Source organism: Saccopteryx leptura, chromosome 3 (genome assembly GCF_036850995.1).
Source record: "Saccopteryx leptura isolate mSacLep1 chromosome 3, mSacLep1_pri_phased_curated, whole genome shotgun sequence".
NCBI lineage: Eukaryota > Metazoa > Chordata > Mammalia > Chiroptera > Emballonuridae > Saccopteryx > Saccopteryx leptura.
Genome location: NC_089505.1, coordinates 30,539,934 through 30,564,068, shown reverse-complemented (window position 1 = coordinate 30,564,068; position 24,135 = coordinate 30,539,934). Strand labels below are relative to the sequence as shown.

Sequence of the window (24,135 nt, the reverse complement as noted above, 5' to 3'; positions counted from 1 at the left end):
CACTGAAAGGCAGGAGCTATTGATGGGGGTGACCTCTGACAGCAAGTCATCTTACTATAAACGGAAGGTCGTGGAAAGCCATTGGTCCGAGCTAAGAGTGTTTACTCTCCAGGTCTCCTCCTCGTTAACCTAAATAACTGCACTGCTTCTGGAGTCCGGAGGTTCATGCCAGAGCAAGGTGGTTTTAAGGCTACCTAGATGTTGGTTAGAGACAATAAACCTCTCAGAGTGTTCCGTAATCCTCTAACCGGGTTTCATTCTACTCACACTCGAGAGTGGAATTTATTGGCTGTTGAACTTCACACACACTCACACACACAACTTCCAAATAAAACTGGAATTAGTTTCAGGTTTTTGGACTTTGAATGAGGTAAGTTGTATTTAGCTTTTGATTGAAGCATTGTAATTATTATTATGTTACGTGGTAACTCATACCTTTAATGATAGGCAGTTCTAGCTCAGAGAAAAGTATTGGTTAAAATAAATTGCATGGATTTTTCTCAGTTTTGGCATAAGGATGATAAAAGAAATATGAACACAAAAATTGATCAAGTAGATTAATATAGACAAAATCCCTAATCTTTCCCATTCTGAAATGGGTAAATACATTTGACTTGACTGCATAAAATTTAGCTACTAAAATTACATTATGTTAATGCTCAAAGCAATGCAGGTGATGCAATAATTGATAATTAATAAATTACATTTTATTAGAAGACATTAACAGATGACTTTGAGGAATTTTTCCTTATAGGTACATGCTTCAGGATTTTAAAAATTAATACCAGCTATTTAAATGAAAGGTTCTTTCTTTAAATAATTTTTATTTTGAAATTTTGTGTTGAATTTAGATTTTTCACTAGATTTCAAATCTAGTTATCTCAATGATAAGTATTATATATTTTTAAGAAAGCTAATATTTCTATTTATGGAACTTTATGATTTTTCTAAAGCTATAACAGTAAGATCAAGTTTGCTTTCAGCTTAAAAAATTGTTTCTCGTTGTTTTACCTTCATTTGGATGTGCATGTGAGCATGTGCTTTGATTTAAAAACTTTATATAGAAGCCCTTGGTAAACTATGTTTCAGTTGTTTTGTATCTTTGCATCTCATGAAGAAACAGTGTGTGAATTGCTCTTTTGCTACATCAAGGGGCTGAAATGTGGGTGAACTGTCACAGTAATTATGGTATCTTAAAAATTCCTTTCATCCAAGACAATTGAGGAGAGCTTTGCTCTGTTGGCACGTTACATTATTCTGGTGAGAAAAACACAATTCAGAAGGAGAAAATATCGTCTAAGTGTCTGTGAAAACTGATTTACTGCCAGAGTTCGGTTGTTTGGGGAACCTGTTTGAAGAAAGGGAGGATGAATTATCACAGCCAATAAGTTTTCCAGTTTGGTTTCCAGGGTCTACTGAGCATCAGTCAGCGCTCTCCTGTTTCCTGCTCCTTTTCTTAGTTGCAGTTACTGTTTTCTGAATCCTGTGTAATTGAATAATGATGTTGCACTCTTATTTTGCTTTTTGAGTGTTCATTTTTTTTGTCAGATTTTCCCAAACTACTAAAAATGACTCATCAGAAATGGCAGCAAAAACAAACACCAATAACCAAATAATGCCTTTTGTTATAACTTCTTAACCAGAGAGAGGATGGGAAGGAGGAAAGGAGGGAAGGAGGGAGGGAGAGAGGGAGGGAAGGAGAGAGCGACAGACCAATACATATTTTTTTATCTCTACTTCAATTTTTCTCTTTCCTCTTCCTAGATCTTTAAAAACTACTTTTGTTAGAATTTTCACAGTTGTTTGATCTGACTTTCTGAGCTCACAGCCACCCGCAGAAGGAAGGTGGTTGTGTGTGTCCGGGGGCAGTCTCATGTTTTGCTTTGGGGAAATGGTGCAAGCCAATTTTGAAGGTAATGCAGCTGTTAAAGAAATACAAAAGCCAGATGACTTCATAAGTGTGCATTGAGGAAACCAGGATAAATTGACCTTAGATTCCGCTCTCAGAAATCCATTTTAATTGAGGTCAAAGAGGAAAAAATCGTAAGTATATCTCAATTATTTATTAGGTTTATCTAGAATGAGACCTTCACTGCAGATAGAACTGATCTATAATTTCTTTTCTGTTTAACCCTTGCGTTTAACAATTGTGTGGATTCATTTTGCACTGAGAATGTGGAGGGCACTTACTTCATTCTTGATGATAAATATTTAGAACCACAAAAAATGTGAATTATCTGACTAAATGTCACTTCCATCTAATGAATTAAATTCTTTTTGCATTTAAAAAGGCATATAATAAATTGCATAGTTTTTACTTGAACTTGCACAGTTAATGGAACTATTTCTTCTTACCACATAATTGTTCGTGTGAAATATGCTTTCTATAGAACTTTTTTGTCTTATGCCCCTAGCTAGTAGGTGATTCAGAATGTTACATCAGTTTGATAGAAAATCTGCTCAAACAGAAATCCCATAATTAGTGTAATTATGCTACAATCTCTGTTTTATTAACTCTTCTAATGAAGAATTTTATTTTGGGTAATTATACAAGATAAAATTAATATATAAACTACTTTAGAATAGATTTTTAAAATCATAAAACATGGATGAATTATTATAAAAATATCAGATTAAAAGGTAGCATGCTACAGATCTTTTTCTTATTGTATATACTTTAATTTTAAAAATAAAAAACTTGATGCCAGCACCCCAGAATTTTCTTCTTATAAAAGTTATTTTAACAGATCAAGAATTTAAAATTTATAAAATTTAAAAGCGTACATGTTTTTATAGACTTCTTTTATCCACATTCTGTGCCAGAAATATTTAATCATATATACGTTAGCTTTTAAAGAAGTTTATTGATATAAAGTAATATATACTGTTCAATTTAAAATTTCCTTTAACAATTTATTTTTACATTTTAGCCATTTGTTTGTTCTTAAAAACTTTCTCAGTTTTTCTTAAGAGTAATTGTGATATCACTAATCACATAGTTAAAGTTTATATATATGTATTCAAACCTAAGAGAGATTTTAACAGAAACTTTTACTAAAACGATTACACATAAATTCAACAATTATATAGTAATAAACCAGACTATCTCTATATTTATTATTGTTGAAATTGAAAAGGTAATCAATTATACCTAATACACAATGATAGTAGGTACACTAGCATATGTTAAACAATGATTGATATTTTTGCTTTAAAACAAATGATGGCTAACCTATGCCTGTGGCCAAATTCTTTTGAAGTTTCACGACTAAGATGAGCTGAATTTGTGAAGTGGTAGAGGGCTGTGTTGTCTGGGGGCCTGTTGTGCTTGGCAGGTCATGATAAATGGGGAAGTTTTTCTTAACTTGTGGTCAAAGCATTCCACTATCTAAAAAGGAAAATAAAAAGATATAGAAGACATTGCCAAAAACATTAGCAAAATTTCTCTATTTAGGGGAATAAGGTCAATTCTTGTGATTATTTTTAAAGCATTACTTGGATGAATTTATTAATCTTCACTTGACTAGAGGGAAATTTAAAGCTCAAGAATTTGATATTTAATACTGGTGGAATGATTCTTTCCTGATTCAGTGAGAAAATGTGCAATGGAGTTAGCAATTTGAATTTAATTGCAATGGATTATACCAAATTAACATGATGCTCATTACATTTTAGATCTTGGTTTAGAGTTGAATATTCCATTTTGCTTTTTTGTTCCTTCCATACTACTACCTGTCTTGTGGAACCCAGGATTGTAAAGAAACATGTAAACAAAAAATATAAAGGAGATGAAGCTATGTGGGTAAATATCTTAGGTGTTTATAGTACACATTTGTAAAAAAAAAAAAGTTCTTTTTAACACTTGTCATCATTGATATGCAGAGTGTTATGGCTGAACAATCTAGTCCTGTTCCAAACCTGGGGAGAGTGGGAAACTTTCATATGAGCTGTAACATGATATGTTAAGTCATCTTATGGTTCCTTCTGTGGCATTTTAAGTACTGTGTTACCTTTGATATAGTCCCTTTTGGGTAATAATGAAAAACTTACCATTAGAAGAAGTTTGAAAATTTCCGGAATATTTCATATAGTATATGTGGAGTTTATGGCAGGTGACAAAGGACTATAACATAAATAAGGAGAAAATATGCTTCAGGATTTTAAAAACTCACGTGGCTTGACATTTGATTTAATAGGTATATACTAAACATAAATTATTATGCTTTGTTTCCAAGTCATTGTTATATGCTGCTTTTTAAATATATCCAACCTTGCAATGAACTTTCTGATCATTTGAACACTGTTGTGACCATTGTAGTTGATAAAGAGTTACAGCCTACAGGATTTTTTACATTTAAAAACATAATTTCTCCCCAGTGTGTGTTTTTATATTACATCCCTCCGCCTAAACCTGGGTCCTGGAAATTAAGATCTTGCCCATGGCAGTCCAATCTTAGAAGGGTAAAATAATTCCACTTTAGGTTTTTGTTGGTGGATTTTTATTTATTAACCTTGTGCCCTACTAATCACAGTATATGTGTTTATTTTATTACTCTCACAGTTGAAGACAGGGTATTCAGTTGTATCTTTGTACTTTATGTATGACAGTTGAAGAAGGGTTATGGCAATTTTTCTTTGAACTGAAGTGGATGCAGACTTCCAGTTATGCAGTAGCATTATCTCACTTTTCTAAAGAGTAAGTGGTAGCTTGGCTTTCTGGAAACTGATACTTGGTGTGGCGGGGATGGGGTTGGTTGGGGGGAGACGCCTGGGTAAGCAATGATAAGGAGGTTGAAGAGGGCTAATACTAAGTGAACGCAGGAGTAACAAACTTTCCTAACTCCATAAGAAGGATTTTGGAAATGTATGAATTTGAGAGCTGCAAAATTTTTGTCACTAAGAAGGAATGACACTTTCTAAAAATAGTTTTAGATTATTTAGTAATTAGATCTTTACAAAATCTATCTCCAAGTCTGCAGTTTTCTGACCCCCATTTGGCAAAGTGGCATTTTATTTATTTTTAAAGCCTCTCAAATTTATATAGGCATATTAAAACAGAGATATGTTTTTAAAACTCTGACATTGTGTTCCAGAGATTTTTTTTTTATGCTTTGCATTTTTAGAAGTCAAGAATTGTATGGAAACATATAATTAAAATGCAAAGCAGGTCTTGGTGAGAAGTGTGGAGACATTGTAATTGAAGCCAGTTTATAGCTAGTGTCTCCCGAAGTGTGTATCGGTTCCGAACTGGCAACACAGCAGTTCATTGCTGACCTCAACCTAAATTATGTGTCCTTGGCTGCACAAATGATCACAGGTTATCTCATTCAAGTGTGCATGTATTTTATGCTAAGTTCTATTAACTTGTAAATTTAGAAAATAAACATTTTGTCACTGTTCTAAGTAAGTAAACATTAACATAACTTTTAACAAAAGCCTCTATTGTAAAAATTAGACATTTTGTTGACTATTCCAACTAGTATTACTTTGACACAACCTTTAAATTAATTCATATATCGACTCTTATATTTCTTAGTTATGTTACTACATGCATTCTGAAGTAAAATAGAAAACAAATATTATAATTCATATTTATTTAATTCTACTGACTAGAGAACAGGGTGATCTGAGCAAGCCCATTGAACTCGTATCAGGTGGTTCAACTAAGTGAGAAAAAGTCAATGTGTTAAAAAGGGTCATCTATTTGAAATGTATTAAATGAGGCCATAATTTACATTCCTAATATAAAGCTGGCATAATTATAAGAAAATACTTTTCAATTTTATTATGTAATTTAAAATTCAAATATGATCATTTCTAAATATTAGAAAATAAGAAAAATGCTACATAGCAATGGATACTTCAAAAGGTCTCTTATTTTCACTACATCAGAACCTAAAAGTAACACATTCTGTTTTATCAGGCAATTATTTACAGTTATTCTATCTAACTCAGTCATAAAGTACATTTTTTAAAAACATACATTAATACACAAATTGGGCATTGATAGGCTATAGCATTGTATGTACTGTTCATTCGGTTAGAGTCACATTTTAGGATATTTACATTTGAAGTACAACCAAAGCTGACACTATACAGTTACATTATATTTTCTATACAGGTTAGTGAAGGAATAAAGATTTTCTTAAATATTATCTGTAAAAATACATATAGTAAGTCATTCATTACATTAGCAATCTTTTACATTTCAAATTTTTATCTTGGATGTGTAGTTGCAGAATTGATCCTTTATTATCACTGTATAGTATGTTCTAAGCCTTAATCATTAAGGTTTATTTCAAAACAAAATAAAGTTACAAAGGAGGTCTTTTTAAATTGTCTTCTTCTATTTTTCAATCCTTCACGTTTTTTAAAATTTTTTTTAATGTTTCAGGATTTATAAACAGCAAGATAAAGTAGAACATAATTGGGATAATTGGTTCCAGCTTTTTAAAAATATGGAGGATAAGATAAAAGCAACTTGTTCTTTTTTATACATTTTTAATGAGTTAATTATATTTTTAATTCTTACAAAAGTTAATTCATGCAAAAGGTCATAAAAGCTGCTCGAAGCAACTCATGTTATGAAACATAAAAAATTTTAAGGTGATTTTTATACATGAATATAATACAAAACATTTTAAAGATTGTATTTTCTACATATATTTTTCAGACTTTGAACATTTTTATTATTCCCAACACCAAATCCCACTTCATAATTTATTTTAGAAGTATAATTTTTTTCAATTCCATTTTACATTTCAATATTATTTTATATTATTTCAGATGAAAAAGTACAGTTTCTGTTCTTCATGTACATACAGCCTAAAAAACTTGATGAGTGAGCGGTATTATCAAATAAGAACAAGATTTGTAATTTTTTTTTTAAGATTTGTAATTTAATAACTTTGACCAATCATCTTCACCCCTTGTTCTGCTTTATTTTCTCTTGGTACTCATCACTGCTGACATTATAGTCTTTATTTACATTTTTTTTTAATTTACTGTACATCTCCTCCACTAGAATGCATGGTCCATGCAGGCAGGTTTTTTGTTGGTCTAAGTTAGTGCTATTCAACAGAAATATGGTGCAAGCCACCTATGTATTTAAAACTTTCTAGTAACTGAATTAGAAAAGTAAAAAGAAACGGGGATTTATTTTATTTAGCCCAGAAGATCTAAAATATTTTATTTCTCAATATAAAAAAATATTGATATATTTTGGCTTCTTTTTTCATACTAAGTCTTAGAAATCCTGCACGCCTTCTGCACTGACTACACATCTCAGTTTAGACTCTCCACATTACAAGGTCTAACCGCCACGTGTAACTTGTGGTTATTCTGTTGGACTGCTCAGGTCCAGTTCATCTCCATTCCTTGCATGGTCTCTAGTATTCCTAAGGCGTTCAGTAAAGCTTTGTTGAATGAATGGATCCTGCTATTTCGGACACGAAACAGCAGAAAAATGAAAGTGTTTTTCACATTAGGTCTTCTTTGCAATTGTTAGGGTGATGGATGCTAGAGGTTTTTGGATATTTTTTGTCAGAATGTTTCATTCTGCAAACATGGGATTTATATGTTGCTAGTGCTTGGTAAAAACTGATTTCTTTGGTAGTCCAATTTAAAAGATTTGTTTAGTAGTTGATATATTACCAGTAACTGGTAGGTCCTTTAAAAAGCATTCTATGGAATGTTAGTTTCAAGTCTTGGTTTAAAAACAAAAAGCAATTGGCAAGTCTAGTATAGGAGAGAAAGAAAGGCTTGATGCATAGCATTTGTTCTAATTCCAAAGCTGTTAGTGCTGTTAGGGCTATAGCTGTGGGACACTGGACAAGTTGTTGAACCCTAGTTTTCTTTGAGCCTAGTTTTCTCATTTGTAGATGGAGGATTTCATTCATCATTCTTGTCTTTGTAGATTAAATTAGATTACATATATATATATCTATATATAGTTCAGCACAGTGAATGGAAAGGAATAATTGCTTAGCAAATGGCAGGAATTGTTAAAAAGCAATAAAAATTGAACTTTTTAATCATTTAAATATTTTAGGTTGCACGTTCACATATTTTAGGTTCTTAATATATACTGCTTAAAATGTTTTCATAAATTTGGGTTTGAAGTTTAGTACAGAACTTGCTTGCAGATTACATTTTCTGATTCCCAGTATTGTCATCCATGAATTGGGGAAAAATAATATCCACCTAAGCATTGAGCCTGGCATATAATAAACACTAAAAAGTTTAGGTATTATTCAGTTAGGTATTATTCGTTCATTTGTTTATTTAAAAACCAGTGTTTCAATAATATATTTTTGTTATACTAATAATTTTCTTAAAATAGTTAAACTTTTCTTTTTCATCTTACTTTAATGTTGCATGTTCTTTAATAACATTAAATACGATTAAAATTCACATTAATGCAACTATTGAAATGCATTTAACACAATTAGTCTTTCCCCTCTTGGCATATTTTTTGCCCACCTCCTTGTGTGTCTTATAAAAACTAGGATTTGGATTTAAATTGTAGGCACGAAATTTCACCTCATTTCTTGGCCTGCTTGTTTCAACTTTGTTCAAAACAAATCCAAAACTAAATTGCTGGTCATTGAAGACAGAGGTTCTATATATTTTATAATAATATTCTTTCTTCAATAGCATATATGTTTCAGCAGTCACCATTTAATGAAGTGTTGCTGATCTCTCAAATGGGAGGGTGTGTTCAAATTTAGGTAAAACTTTCCATTTGGCTTCTAATTTCGTGTTCAAGACACTATAAACATATAACTTTCTTAATGATTCATTTAACTTTTCTCCATCAATTCAGAAATAATGTAGGGTTTTGAAGTATTTTAAAGTCGTAAGTTAACTTTTTCTTTTTTTTTTGGTTTTCGGTAGTATTAAAAATTTTTTCAAGGATGGATCAAAAAGTCAGATAATATTCTGCTTTAGACTTTGCCTCAATCAATAACAACATTCTGCCAATTCTGTCTCAGAAATAGTCATCAAAAACATCCTCTCAACTCTTTCCCCATGGATCCTCTCTTAATTCAGGTCTTCACCATCTCTCACCTATGACTGAATTATTCACTTGGTAACCTAGTATTTGGGGACCCTCTTAGTTCATTTAAGTTGCTGTAACAAAATACCACAGATGAGGTAGTTTATAAATGACAGAAATTTATTTCTCAAAGTTCTGGAGTTTGGAAAGCCCAAGATCAAGACACCAGCATGGTGTGTCTGGTGATAGCCCACTCTCTGGTTCATAGCCAGCTTCTACTCGCTGTGTCCTCAGTGGTCGAAAGTCTGGGGAGCTGTATGGAGTCTCTTTTATAAGAGTGTGAATCCCATTCATAGAGGCTCCACCTTCATGATCTAAGCACCTCCCAAAGGCCCAATTTTCTTATGTTTGAAGGTTAGAATTTCAACATATGAATTTTGGGAGGACATAAACATTTAGACCATAACAGGGAGCACCTACTTCAGTTTTGGAATGTAGTGATGTACCAGGTCAATGCCAACTCTGCTTTCATGGAACTTATACTCTCTCTCGTAGCATTAGGCTGTTATCTGTCTTCCAGCCCCCACCTTTCCCTCCTTCCACGCTGTCTTCTATACCATCTCTACTCAGTCTGTTTCTTAAAACCTTAAAATGGTCTTCATTGGGCCAAGGTTATAGATTTCAAATTCTTCATTACTTATAAGGTCTTCATAATATGGTTCCTCTGGCAAACCCCATGATGTTGAAATACCTGCCTTTCTTTGAGGCCTGTATCTTTTAAGACTTGGTTCAGAAGTCAGTTCCTTTGTTGCCATCCCCATTTTGCTTAGGCTGGGGTACAATGTCCTCTGAACACCCATAACAGTGTGTAGACCTCCCCTGTAGTAGTTATGGTATCCTATACATTATTCTTCCTTCACTTGACCATGAACAAATGAATAAAGCCCTAAAAAGAATCACTGTGAATAATGCATATTTTAAATATATTGAAAAGAATATCTATACTTCAATCTTTATCACATATTTATTAGCTATGGATTCAGGATTCAGTGGTAAATAATCAATAGATGTGTCCTCTGCCATTACAATTTCTACTTTGAGAGAAAATTAAAATAATCAGCTGTTCTGTTAATTATTTGGGGAATGATGCTCTATATAGCCATGGGTATTAAAGAAAAAAAATTCTTAGTTTTTTGAACCACTGAAGCTTGTCTCGTTCTGACTCTTGCTTGGGAGTATATGTCTGGTTTGCCTATGTAATCTAAAACTTCTCCAGTCAGTCCCAAAGTCAAGTCATTATAGTCTTGAGGAAAGTGACATTCACTTTGAGATGATTTCTACATATTCACTGGGTGTTCGTGTACTTTCTGATGATGAATCATGGGAAAGAACCAGTGGGAAAGAAGGATCTTATTCTGGTATCCTGCCTTTTTAGTTTTTATTTATCTTGGACAAATTTTAACAGATATAAGATATTTGTGGGCTTTGTAGTGAATTCTGTGTTGATAATTTAAGAAAAGTATTTCTATTTCTTAAACTAATTATTCTTAAAAACATATTTTTACCTTTCCATTTTATGGTGCTGAGTTCCATGTGAGGGGCATAGGAAATGTTACAAATAGAATAATGTCTTTACTAATCAGTTTTATTTTCGTATTGTGTAAACATATAATGTAAAAGAAAGTACAGTTTATAAAGCAAATTATTGGTTTCCCAGATTATAAAAATATCTGGGCTTAGAATTGATAGCAAAAGGTATTTCAAAAGTGTAGGGGTTTTCTGTGTGTTTGTATTTTAGCATTCTTCTGAGTCAGAGAAGGAAAAATTACTTGTGTGCTAGAAAGAAAATGCTGTATCTTTAAAATTCAAAATGTACTCTTTAAATGTTGCCACTTGTACTGCAATTTATAGCCATGGTCTATGTTCAGTAGTCTTACTTATCACTTCCAAGTGACCCATTAGAATTTAAAATGCCTTGGATTCTTCTGTAGGCTGCATAGACAGACCATGACAAAATAGACACCAAGAGTATATGACAGTGGACTTGGAAATGTATATTGTTAATGCTTCATATTAAGTAAGGGATTTTTGAAATTGAGTCTACTTTGCATATAAGATACCATTTAGACCATAAAAATCAAATGTAAGTATCTGTTCTTGCACTAAAATAATGAAAAGCGATGGATTTTTGCTTTACCTTATTTTGGGGAACGTATTGCACAGTATGGTCTAGAAATGGATGACATGTCTTCGTAGTATAAGTTAATTTTCATTCTTTATCTATTGTGGGTTAAAACCCACAAATTTGAAATACAGTCTTCAAAATATACTTCAAATATATGTGAGAAGCCTGTGAGCAATGCTGAAACTTAATTAATATGCTGGGAAATACATAAAACATATAGCCACTGGATTGAGAAAATTAAAATTCTTATATGAATGTTTTAACTAACACTGTGCTTTGCCCCCAGAACCTGGTATTTATTATTGTGTGCTTTAGGAGGAGACAGAAGCAGTATCGATTGAAAAAAACATTTCTTGGTGAATTGAGAACAGTATGGCTTTCTAGTTCCTAAGTGGGAAACCTGGCTCTTTGGTTTCTTTGTTCCCAGTTAAGCTAGTCCCGAGCTATTTTAGCTGAACATTTTATATACTAATGGAGTCTAGGGAAGTGCCTTTGGCAGCTGTTCATGGGAAAATAATGAAATACACTATTTAGTACTTCTTGCTGCTGCTGTAAAATGTGGGGAGCATTTTATAGAGATCTTGGTGAGCAGAGCTGTATCCACTTTAAGTTTAACAAGTGTGTGAACCTAAGTGAGGAAGTTGTATTTTCATATGAGAATAACTTGGACTTTTTTCTTACAGGTAAAGAAAACGTGCACAGAATCAGATGTTTCAGAACCTCAGAATTCCAGGTACAGTACGATTTTCTAAGAAAAATTTCAATTTTAGAGAACTAGTAAGTTGTTATATTCCAGAAACAAAACTGTGATTTGAAACACTGAGTTTAAGAACTTATTCTGTATGGAAATTGTATATTCATACTATCTATGGTGCCATTAATCATAATATTATTATTATAAGACAATGGTTAAAGTCAAGTTTAAAGAATAATAGTAGAAATATCTCTAGAAAGACTTGAAAACCTCTTCCCTAGTATTCATTATTTTACACTCACCATCATTTTTCTTACTAATCTCTTATCATTTATTCACATCTAAAATTTAGCCACAAACTTTCAGATCTGTTTACCAGAAATACTACCATAGTTCTTTTTCTTGTCAGTCAAACATGGCTAGGTTTTGAAATGATGTCAAGCTAAAAACAATCAAAATTAACTTGATGTTGTTCTCTTTTTGGTTATTTGGAGCTTGTAGAAATGATGAGCTAAAGTGGTCAGACCACTACATACAGGAGTTTTTAGTTGTTTGGCGTTGGACCAGATGCCCAACAGATTGTTTCAGGCTTACATGGTTTCATTTCAAGATCCAAGGCCTCGGTTTTAAATAGATAAGTGAAAGTATTATAAACCATTACTGTAATAAACCTTAATATGGTACTAATGATATACCTTAATATGGTACTAATGATATACCTTAACTTGTTGCATTAAGAGATTTGTATCTGCATTAAGGGATGGTTCTTAGTTTATTCTACTTTCTTCAGGATACAATGTACACAGTGATTTTCTTGGTGTAATGAACAGTATGGCTTTAGGAAGGTGTTAATAATCGCCGTGTATTCTCTTTAGACAGCAAGTATATATTCGTACAGTCCATTTGCAGTTTGAGTAACCATTTTTATGCAGTGTGATAGTTCTATAATTAATTCCTATACATATTATATTAAAATGATTGTATATGGTCTTTTCTTTAAGATCATCAAGAATATAATCTGCTATAAAATTTTTGGCATTTAATCATTCTTCTTTATAATTAGGTATCAAAATAAAACCAAATAGTTTTAGCTTGTTGGAGCAGTAGGAAATTGATGAACCATAATATTATTATTTTTTTACTACAAAGCAGAGTAATTCCAGGGTGCCTGGAGAGAAGGAAAGGCCCAACTTCTATTTCTTGTGGTCATTTCCTTCCCACTCATTTCACTGACCTCTATGGGTGACCCTCCTATGACTTGTTATTTAAGTAATTAGATAATTCTTGCAAGCAACTAGTCTTGAGGATTAGTAAGAAAAACAGAATATCATCATTCTTACTGTTAGTATTTCACATCAAAATATTTTATCCTTCAAGGCACTCAGAATTTTTGGACAAATAATATTAAGCTTAATATATTAAATAAGCAGCAATCCACCAAACTGATTGTGTTCACAGTTGATATCAATAAGTCAAGAGAAGAAACAGAGAGTTTAGAGCTCAGCGTATTTAAGCCTAGATTACATCATTCTCTTATCTAGCAAATATCAGGTGGCATGGCCTTAAAAGTACAATTTTATTTTTAAGGCAAATATGACTATTTTCAAAAGACTACTTAAAATATATGTTATAATTTTATAATCTATATTTTAAATTTAATATATTGTACTAATATATTACTATATATTATATGATATATATTAATTGAACAGTAGCTTGACTTCCTGGAAACTGGCAGTTGGTTGTCATGGATTAGCTGCTTCTAAAAGTCTCCTAAATCTGTGATATAAATGGGTACAATTAGACGAATCAATTTCTAAGAACTCTTAATATTTTGTGATATCAAAAGCAAACAAACAAACAAAACAACCTTACTTTTAAAAATCCAAGGTAGAAAGACTTTTAAGATGGCCTGAACTTGCCTGACCAGGTAGTGGCGCAGTGGATAGAGCGTCGGACTGGGATGCCGAGACCCCGAGGTCACCAGCTTGAGCACGGGCTCATCTGGTTTGAGCAAAAGCTCACCAGCTTGGACCCAAGGTCGCTGGCGAGCAAGGGGTTACTCGGTCTGCTGAAGGCCTAGGATCAAGGCACATATGAGAAAGCAATCAATGAACAACTAAAGTATCGCAATGCGCAACAATCCTCTCTCTGTCTCTGTAAAAAAAAAAAAAAAGATGACCTAGACTCATTTATTGGTTCGACATTGTCCAGACTTTTTGATAGTGGCCCATCTCCTCTCCTAACTTCTGGTACAAGGGACAATCTCCACAGCCTAATAGTGTCTGTAACATAAAAGTTTGACTATTCTTGGATTCTCTGTTTATTCACAGGGATTAGGTATTGGAGTGCCAAAACTAGCACTTAATTAATTCAATGGTAGAATACCAAGAAGAGAATAAAAATATGCTAAAGAACATTATGCACAAAAAGCACACAATAACTTACTGAATAGTCAACAAGTCAAGGAATGCAGACAAACAGTATTTATTATATGCATGTACCGAGCAAGGTTCAGTTTTTATAGCCTGTCAAACACCCCACACCTTAAATGCCTTTGTTACACAGCATATACTTTAGTATGGACATACATGGTTATTAAACGCCACAATCATTCAGATATTCTCTCTCTCCACCCCCATCTTTCTCCCTTCCTTCCTCTATTTCTCCCTTCACCCCTTCCTCCCTCCCTCCCTCCCTCCTCCCTCCCTCTCTTCCTTCCTCCCTCCCATCTGTATGTATGTTCAGATGTGAAAGGGAGGGAGAGTGAAAAAGTAAGAGAGAAAGAGGGAGAGATTGATTCAGATAAAGATTTAAAAGCCGAGGGCTTGATAATTCTATTCTAAATAAATACAAAGTAAAGAACCAAGCTCCAAATGAAATACTGTATCAGCATAAAATAAATGCAAGCTGGAGACCCACTGCCTTATAAAATGCTGCCTCACTTGGAACCTAAAGCTAATGTCACTCATTCAGCTAGCTTTACAGTATGTTGGTTTTGGATTTGAAACCATTAGAATGATTACAGATGGAAAGTGTTTTTACAGTAGGGAAGTAATTAAATTGGGTGTGGAGACTTTGTCAGGAAAATTCTTGGAGTGGCATATGTGTATCAGCAAATTCTTTGTCTTGCTTGGCCTTAAGTCTTCCTTTAGAAAGAAGTGCTTGGGCTGCAGATGTGACTGGTAGATGGGGAAAAAGAGAATTCACAAACTCATGCAGTGTACGTAAGGTAAAAATATCTCCTTAGGAATAACATTGTGTGTATATACTGAAAGTCAGACATTAGAGACAGTATTTTCTCAAGTTCATAAAACTGTATTGAACTTGATGTCATATGAAAGGAGATATAATGTGCTTCATAGAAAATTCAACATTTCTTTTTCTTGCCTTTCTCTATGTGGCATAACATCATTAAAACATTCCTAAAACTAAATTTAATCATGAAATGCGTACATGAGAAAACGAAAATTTATATTTCTCATACCCTAAAATTGTTTGTTACTGGATAGACCATCTTAAAACATAATTGAAATATTTTTTGTTGATTTTGTCTGTTGTCATGGTGATTTTACTTGTGTAGATTTTGTCTTGGGTGTCACAGATCTTGTTTAACTGTACTATTATAGATAGCTCCTAGGCAGGTGAAGTTAATAGCAGCTGTTTCAGAGTCACAGTTTTTTGAACTCTTCTGGTTTTAGTCCTTTTTATTTCTGATAGCAGATGAGGAAGTCATTTATTTCATTCTTTAACTGCATTCTCGGCGAACAATCTTAGAGCACCTATATGTTAAAATAGTCCCCATGGTATCTGCATGATTTCTTTGCTGATCTTCTTTGGTAAAGTTAGGTCACTCTTTACTTTTCCCTTTGGGGCCACCAACTACTGTAGCATTTTCACCAAGGCAAGATCAAGAACAGAGAAAGAAAATAACACTCAAATCAGGCAATTTTGTTTTTAAACTCCTTCTGTTAATTAAGGAGTGAATGGAAATCATCATTTTGGTGACATTGGGTTGTGACGTGACTTCTAGGAAATGTATTCTTTTTATGTTATTGCTTCATCTCATCCTGACCACAGTGCTACCAGTAGATTATAAAACGGGAATAGAAGGGACAGTAGTAAAATACAGGCAGTACATGTGGCGCATATGAGCTAAGCTGAAAGTTTTTCCATCTAGAGTGAAATATGAATGTGTGGTAATGGGGAAGGTGGTCTCTTCCCCACTTTCAACGTTAAAGAAATTGGGTCTGCTGAGAACTTAAACTTAATGGTTGCCTAAAATAAGCAAAGCCTTGACCCTGTGCTGTGTATTCTTGCTCTAGTCTATCCTGTTTACAATTATCAAGAGAAAGGCCGAAAACTCTCCAGCTTTTAAAGAAGCATTGGAATGAATCTGTTTAATATCTAGTTATTCAGCGAGTCCCAGGAAGTTTAATTTGGTGTCTATGGGTAAAAACTTTAAAAATGCAACTTATGTAAAGAGTTATGATTTAACTATCTTATATTTAAGACATTAAGTTATACATGTTTATTTGCAATGAAAATAATTCTTGCAATGCTTCCAGAATTCAGAAATGTTTATTTGCATATAATTTTCTGTCATAAATTAAATGCTGGTTTTTCATATCAGTGAATACTGAGGACCCCTTTGTGAATCACACATAGTATTTATTATTTCTTTTTTTTTTTTTTAAATGAATTTTTATTAATGGTAATGGGATGACATTAATAAATCAGGGTACATATATTCAAAGAAAACATGTCTAGGTTATTTTGTCATTAGATTATGTTGCATACCCCTCGCCCAAAGTCAGATTGTCCTTCGCCATCCTCTATCTAGTTCTCTGTGCCCCTCCCCCTCCCCCTAACTCTCCCCTTGTCCTCCCTCCCCCCACCCCTGGTAACCACCACACTCTTGTCCATGTCTCTTAGTCTCATTTTTATGTTCCACCAATGTATGGAATCATGTAGTTCTTGTTTTTTTCTGATTTACTTATTTCACTCCTTATAATGTTATCAAGATCCCACCATTTTGCTGTAAATGATCTGATGTCATCATTTCTTATGGCTGAGTAGTATTCCATAGTGTATATGTGCCACATCTTCTTTATCCAGTCTTCTATTGAAGGGCTTTTTGGTTGTTTCCATGTCTTGGCCACTATGAACAGTGCTGCAATGAACATGGGGCTACATGTGTCTTCACGTATCAATGTTTCTGAGGTTTTGGGGTATATACCCAGTAGAGGGATTGCTGGGTCGTAAGGTAGTTCTATTTGCAGTTTTTTGAGGAACCACCATACTTTCCTCCATAATGGTTGTACTACTTTACAGTCCCACCAACAGTGAATGAGGGTTCCTTTTTCTCCACAGCCTCTCCAACATTTGCTATTACCCGTCTTGTTGATAATAGCTAATCTAACAGGGGTGAGGTGGTATCTCATTGTAGTTTTGATTTGCATTTCCCTAATAACTAATGAAGCTGAGCATCTTTTCATATATCTGTTGGCCATTTGTATCTCTTCCTGGGAGAAGTGTCTATTCATGTCCTCTTCCCATTTTTTATTGGATTGTTTGTTTGTTTGTTGTTGAGTTTTATGAGTTCTTTGTAAATTTTGGATATTAGGCCCTTATCTGAGCTGTTGTTTGAAAATATCATTTCCCATTTAGTTGGCTGTCTGTTTATTTTTATATCAGTTTCTCTTGCTGAGCAAAAACTTTTTATTCTGATGTAGTCCCATTCATTTATCTTTGCCTTCACTTCTCTTGCCATTGGAGTCAAGTTCATAAAATGTTCTTTAAAACCCAGGTCCATGAGTTTAGTACCTATGTCTTCTTCTATGTACTTTATTGTTTCAGGTCTTATATTTAGGTCTTTGATCCATTTTGAATTAATTTTAGTACACGGGGACAGGCTGTAGTCGAGTTTCATTCTTTTGCATGTGGCTTTCCAGTTTTCCCAACACCATTTGTTGAAGAGGCTTTCTTTTCTCCATTGTGTGTTGTTGGCCCCTTTATCAAAGATTATTTGACCATATATATGTGGTTTTATTTCTGGGCTTTCTATTCTGTTCCATTGGTCTGAGTGTCTATTTTTCTGCCAATACCATGCTGTTTTGATTATCGTGGCCCTATAATATAGTTTAAAGTCAGGTATTGTAATGCCCCCAGCTTCATTCTTTTTCCTTAGGATTGTTTTGGCTATTCGAGGTTTTTTATAGTTCCATATAAATCTGATGATTTTTTGTTCCATTTCTTTAAAAAATCTCATAGGGATTTTGATGGGAATTGCATTAAATTTGTATATTGCTTTGGGTAATATGGCCATTTTGATTATATTTATTCTTCCTATCCAAGAACAAGGAATATTTTTCCATCTCATTGTATCTTTTTCGATTTCCCTTAACAATGCTTTGTAATTTTCATTATATAGGTCCTTTACATTCTTTGTTATGTTTATTCCTAGGTATTTTATTTTTTTTGTTGCAATCGTGAAGGGGATTATTTTTTTGAGTTCGTTTTCTAATATTTCATTGTTGGCATAGAGAAAGGCTATGGACTTCTGTATGTTAATTTTGTATCCTGCGACCTTACTGTGTTGGTTTATTGTTTCTAATAATCTTTTTGTGGAGTCCTTCGGGTTTTCAATGTATAGGATCATATCATCAGCAAAAAGTGATACCTTTACTTCTTCTTTTCCGATATGGATGCCTTTTATTTCTTTGTCTTGTCTGATTGCTCTGGCCAGAACTTCTAGCACCACGTTAAATAAGAGTGGAGAGAGTGGACAACCCTGTCTTGTTCCTGATTTAAGGTAGAAAGTCCTCAGTTTTATGCCGTTTAAAATGATGTTGGCTGATGGTTTATCATATATGGCCTTTATCATGTTGAGATATTTTCCTTCTATACCCATTTTGTTGAGAGTCTTAAACATAAAATTGTGTTGTATTTTATCAAAAGCCTTTTCTGCATCTATTGATAAGATCATGTGGTTTTTGTTCTTTGTTTTGTTGATATGGTGTATTACGTTAACCGTTTTGCGTATGTTGAACCATCCTTGAGATTCTGGGATGAATCCCACTTGATCATGATGTATTATTTTTTTAATATGTTGTTGTATTCGGTTTGCCAGTATTTTGTTTAGAATTTTAGCATCTGTATTCATTAGAGATATTGGTCTGTAGTTTTCTTTCTTTGTGCCATCCTTGCCAGGTTTTGGTATGAGGGTTATGTTGGCCTCATAAAATGTGTTTGGAAGTATTGCTTCTTCTTCAATTTTTTGGAAGACTTTGAGTAGAATAGGAACCAAGTCTTCTTTGAATGTTTGATAGAATTCACTAGTATAACCGTCTGGGCCTGGACTTTTATTTTTGGGGAGGTTTTTAATAGTTTTTTCTATTTCCTCCCTGCTGATTGGTCTGTTTAGGCTTTCTGCTTCTTCATGACTCAGTCTAGGAAGGTTGTATTGTTCTAGGAATTTATCCATTTCTTCTAGATTGTTGTATTTGGTGGCATATAATTTTTCATAGTATTCTACAATAATTTTTTGTATATCTATGATGTCTGTGGTGATCTCTCCTCTTTCATTTTTTATTTTATTTATTTGAGTCCTGTGCCTTTTTTCCTTGGTGAGTCTTGCCAAGGGTTTGTCAATTTTGTTGATCTTTTCAAAGAACCAGCTTCTTGTTTTATTGATTTTTTTCTATAGTTTTTCTGTTCTCTATTTCATTTATTTCTGCTCTGATTTTTATTATCTCTTTTCTTCGGCTGGTTTTGGGTTGTCTTTGTTCTTCTTTTTCTAGTTCCTTAAGGTGTGAAGTTAAGTGGTTTACTTCGGCTCTCTCTTGTTTGTTCATATAGGCCTGAAGTGATATGAACTTTCCTCTTATTACTGCTTTTGCTGCATCCCAGACATTCTGATATGTCGTATTTTCATTTTCATTTGTCTGTATATATCTTTTGATCTCTGCGCTTATTTCTTCTTTGACCCATTCATTTTTTAGAAGTATGTTGTTTAGTTTCCACATTTTTGTGGGTTTTTCCCCCTCTTTTTTGCAGTTGAATTCTAGTTTCAAGACTTTATGATCAGAAAATATGCTTGGTACAATTTCAATTTTTCTAAATTTGGTGATATTGTCTTTGTGGCCCAACATATGGTCAATTCTTGAGAATGTTCCATGTACACTAGAGAAAAATGTATACTCTGTCGCTTTGGGATGAAGTGTCCTGTAAATGTCTATCATATCCAGGTGTTCTAGTATTTCGTTTAAGGCCACTATCTCTTTATTGATTCTCTGTTTGGATGACCGATCTAGAGCCGTCAGCGGAGTATTGAGGTCTCCAAGTATGATTGTATTTTTGTTAGTTTTTGTTTTAAGGTCAATAAGTAGCTGACTTATATATTTTGGTGCTCCTTGGTTTGGTGCATATATATTAAGGATTGTTATGTCTTCTTGATTCAGTGTCCCCTTAATCATTATGAAATGACCATTTTTGTCTCTGAGTAATTTTTCTGTCTTGTAGTCAGCATTATCAGATATGAGTATTGCTACACCTGCTTTTTTTTTTGGGTGTTGTTTGCTTAGAGTATTGTTTTCCAGCCTTTCACTTTGAATTTGTTTTTATCCTTGTTGCTTAGATGTCTTTCTTGTAGGCAGCATATAGTTGGATTTTCTTTTTTAATCCATTCTGCTACTCTGTGTCTTTTTATTGGTAAGTTTAATCCATTTACATTTAGTGTAATTATTGACACTTGTGGGTTCCCTACTGCCATTTTATAAATTGCTTTCTGTTAGTTTTGTATCTAGTTTGATTCTTCTCTTTTGTTTTTCTATCATTTGTTTTTGTTTGTTTGTGTTCCATACTTCTTTCCTCTGTTGCTACGTTTTTTAAGTCAAGTGTTTTTGTGGTGGTTTTTTCTAGGGTGGTTACCATTAAGTAATGAAAAGGGTACCTACCATATTCATTGTAGTACCCTATCTTATAAGTATTTCTGCACTTCATCGTCCTTTGCTACTGTTAATCTCCATCCTCTCCCCCCTTTTTTTCCTTTGTTGTCACAGTTTAAGTTTGGTTTTATTGTGTTCTTGGTGGAGCTGTTACTTGTGGTGTTGTTTTCTTTTGTTCTTTGAATCTGGTTGGAAAACCCCCTTTAGTATTTCCTGGAGTGGGGGCTTTCTGTTGATAAATTCTCTCATCTTTTCTGAATTTGTGAATGTTTTTATATCTCCTTCATACTTGAAGGATAGCTTTGATGGGTATAGTATTCATGGCTGAAAGTTCCTCTCTTTCAGGGCTTTAAATATTGGGGTCCACTCTCTTCTAGCTTGTAGAGTTTCTGCTGAGAAATGTGATGATAATCTAATAGGCCTTCCTTTATATGTTGTACTCTTCTTTTCCCTGGCTGCCTTGAGAATTTTTTCTTTGTCATTGGTTTGTGTCATCTTTATTATGATGTGCCTTGGAGTGGGTTTGTTGGGGTTAAGAAAACTCGGTGTTCTGTTTGCTTCTTGAATTTGAGGCTTTAGTTCTTTCCACAGGCTTGGGAAGTTCTCGTCTATTATTTGTTTGAGTATATTCTCCATTCCATTTTCTTTCTCTTCTCCCTCTGATATACCTATTATTCTTATGTTATTCTTTCTGATGGAGTCAGACAATTCCTGTAGGGCTTTCTCGTTTTTTATTATTTTTGAGTCTCTTTCTTCTTCTCTCTGTTGTGCCTCAAGTTGTTTGTCTTCTATTTCACTAATCCTATCTTCAATCTGGGCTGTTCTGCTAGCTAAGCTTGTTACCTCGTTTTTCAGCTCGTGAATTGAGTTTTTCATTTCTGTTTGATTTGTTTTTATAGTTTCAATTTCCTTGGTAATATATTCTTTGTGTTCATTGAGTTGTTTTCTGATCTCCCTATATTGCCTTTCTGTGATTTCTTGTATATCTCTGAGTATTTTTAAGATTTCTATTTTAAATTCTCTGTCATTTAGCTCCAAGGCTTCCAATATGTTAAGTCTTTTCTCCATAGATTTTTCCACATCTATTTGTGTTACCTCTCTTTCTTTTGTATCCATAATATTCGATTTCCTCTTTCTTATTGGCATCTGAGGGTGGTCTTGTTGATAGCACTAATTAGAATTAATAAAGAGTAAAAAGTAAAAAAAAAAAAAAAAAAAAAAAAAAAAAAGGTAAAACACCCCACAAAAAAAAACAGTAATAATTTATTATTTCCCCCTTTTTTTCTTTCTTCTCTTTCCCTCCTCTCCCCTCCTCAGGGAAATATCGTGCCTATAATGGAGGGCCTGATTTGGGGTGAAGAGTTCAAGGGGCAAAAAAAGGGGAGTAGGGACCTACTAAATGCAAAAAAAAAAAAAAAGAAGAAAATCTTAGACAAGCATAAGATGATTTGCTTGTGAGTGATGGTCAACTAAGAGATATAATGAGAGGGATAAGAGGGAACCAGAAAAAAGGACAAAAAAAGGAATAATAAAGAAGAAAAAAATAAAAATGATAAGTAAAAATCTGTTGTATTAAGTGGAGCGAAGACTAAATACAATGGAGACCTTGGGTTGGGAGGACCCAAAATGCCACAAAAATAAACAAACAAGAAAAAAACTAAAACAAAAGCGAAAAAGAAAAATAAAGCCAAAAAAAGCCTTGAGTCCCAAATTAACTAATTTGTTCGTGATTGAGGATTAAATGGGATGAAAGTAAAACGAGAAAAGAAAAAACGAATAGAAAGGAAAAAATAAGAAAAAGAGAAAAACGAAGGAAGAAATAAAAAAGGAAGAGAAGAAAAACAAGATAAAGCAAAACAAAATAAAACAAAAGAGGAGAGAGTGAGAGTTAAGTGTTTTGGAGTATAACCTTAAAGGAGGGTGAGTATGAAGAAGAGAAATAAAATGTAACACTTATGGGTAGTGTAGTTCAAGAAAAGGGAAGCATAAGATGGGCAGAGAATAGAAGGACCGAGGTGGAGGAAATAAAGGCAATAAGATAGAAGAAACAAACAACAACAACAACAAAAATTAGTGGAACAAGTTGTAAAGTCTGTGGATTTTTCTTGATTTTGAGATGTTAACTTCTTCCTTTTTCTTTTCTCTCCCTCTTCCTGGTCGGTGACTCTACCCCAGGCTCTGCCCCTGTGTCACACTTAGGTAGGGATTTGCAGTTGATGGGATTCTGTGGCAATGTCATATAATTGGCTTTAGTCTTGCTGGTAGTCAAGGCTTGTTGGCTTTTGCAGGGTCCAACGATGAGAGAGTTTGCTTTCCTGGATTCTCTCTCCTAGTCCCCCCTTCCTGAATTAGCAGCCTGGTGATCCAGCTATAAGGCTGCAACTGCTTCTGTCTGGGGAGTAAGAGGCTCAAAGAGCTGGGAAATCCCCACTCTATCCCCACTCAGTGCAAGGCTTTGGGAAAGGCTCTGGCAGTCAGGGCCTCCAGTGTAATCAGGCGGGGGTGGGAGTCAATTGTTGTCAAGGTGACTGTTCAGTGCCTAGTATTCAGTTGGACCTCTCAACCCAGGCTTTCCACACTTTGTAGCCTGTTTCGGCTGGGAAGAAGAGGCACTAGTCTCTGCTTGCGACTAGTGTAGTATATATAGATCTTATTATCTGCCAAGTCCTTCTTGTTAGCATTTATCCCTGAATATGGAGGCTCTATCAATCAGAAGTTGCCCCCGCCCCTTTAGCGAGAGGCACTAAAAAATATCACGCCTCTTGTCTTGGGTCGCTGAACTGAGAGAGATCTTATCAATTAGAACCGAGGGTGCGCAGATTTCACGGGTTAAGCTAATTTCAGTGATTGGGTCGCAGCTGTGCTCCCGAAGGTATTTCAGGCTGCCTGCGCGCGCCCCTCCCCCAACGCTTGATTGTTAGCTTGAATGGCTGGGTGAGGTGCCCCGCCCGCGGAGAGAATCTCCCAAGTAGGGAATACCGCCCTGGGGCCTCTCCCGCTCCCCCCGCTGCTGGCGGCTGGGGCGCACCGGGCGCAGGATGATGGGGCACCCTGGGTGTGCGGGCCAGCAGGGCGCTCTGGGCACGTGGAATGCCCAGGGTACACGCGCGAATGGGGTGCTTCGGGCACCGGTGGCTGGCGACTCTCACTCGCAGTGCGCGGGCCGCTGGGAACGTTAGCGGTGCTCGCTCTGCAAGCGCGCGCCTGCGGCTGCTCGCGGCGGCTGCTCACGGCGGCTGCTCGCGGCTCCCGAGTGTGGGCTGACTCACCACAGGCGCACTTCCTCGCGGCTTGAATGAACGTCCCTGCG

The 24,135-nt window shown here is 34.6% G+C and overlaps 1 protein-coding gene across 10 annotated transcripts in view; it reads left to right on the top strand.

The window, feature by feature from the left end:
- EYA4 (EYA transcriptional coactivator and phosphatase 4) overlaps window positions 1–24,135 on the top strand; it is a 299,771-nt gene that overhangs the window by 141,540 nt on the left and 134,096 nt on the right. For 9 of the 10 annotated variants that reach the window (XM_066373184.1, XM_066373193.1, XM_066373192.1 and 6 more), the window contains exon 3: window positions 11,867–11,916. In XM_066373184.1, coding sequence (XP_066229281.1) covers window positions 11,867–11,916 — 50 coding nt within the window. Of the gene's footprint in view, window positions 1–317; window positions 371–11,866; window positions 11,917–24,135 lie in introns of those variants that run through there. The other variant, XM_066373191.1, reaches the window with a different exon arrangement.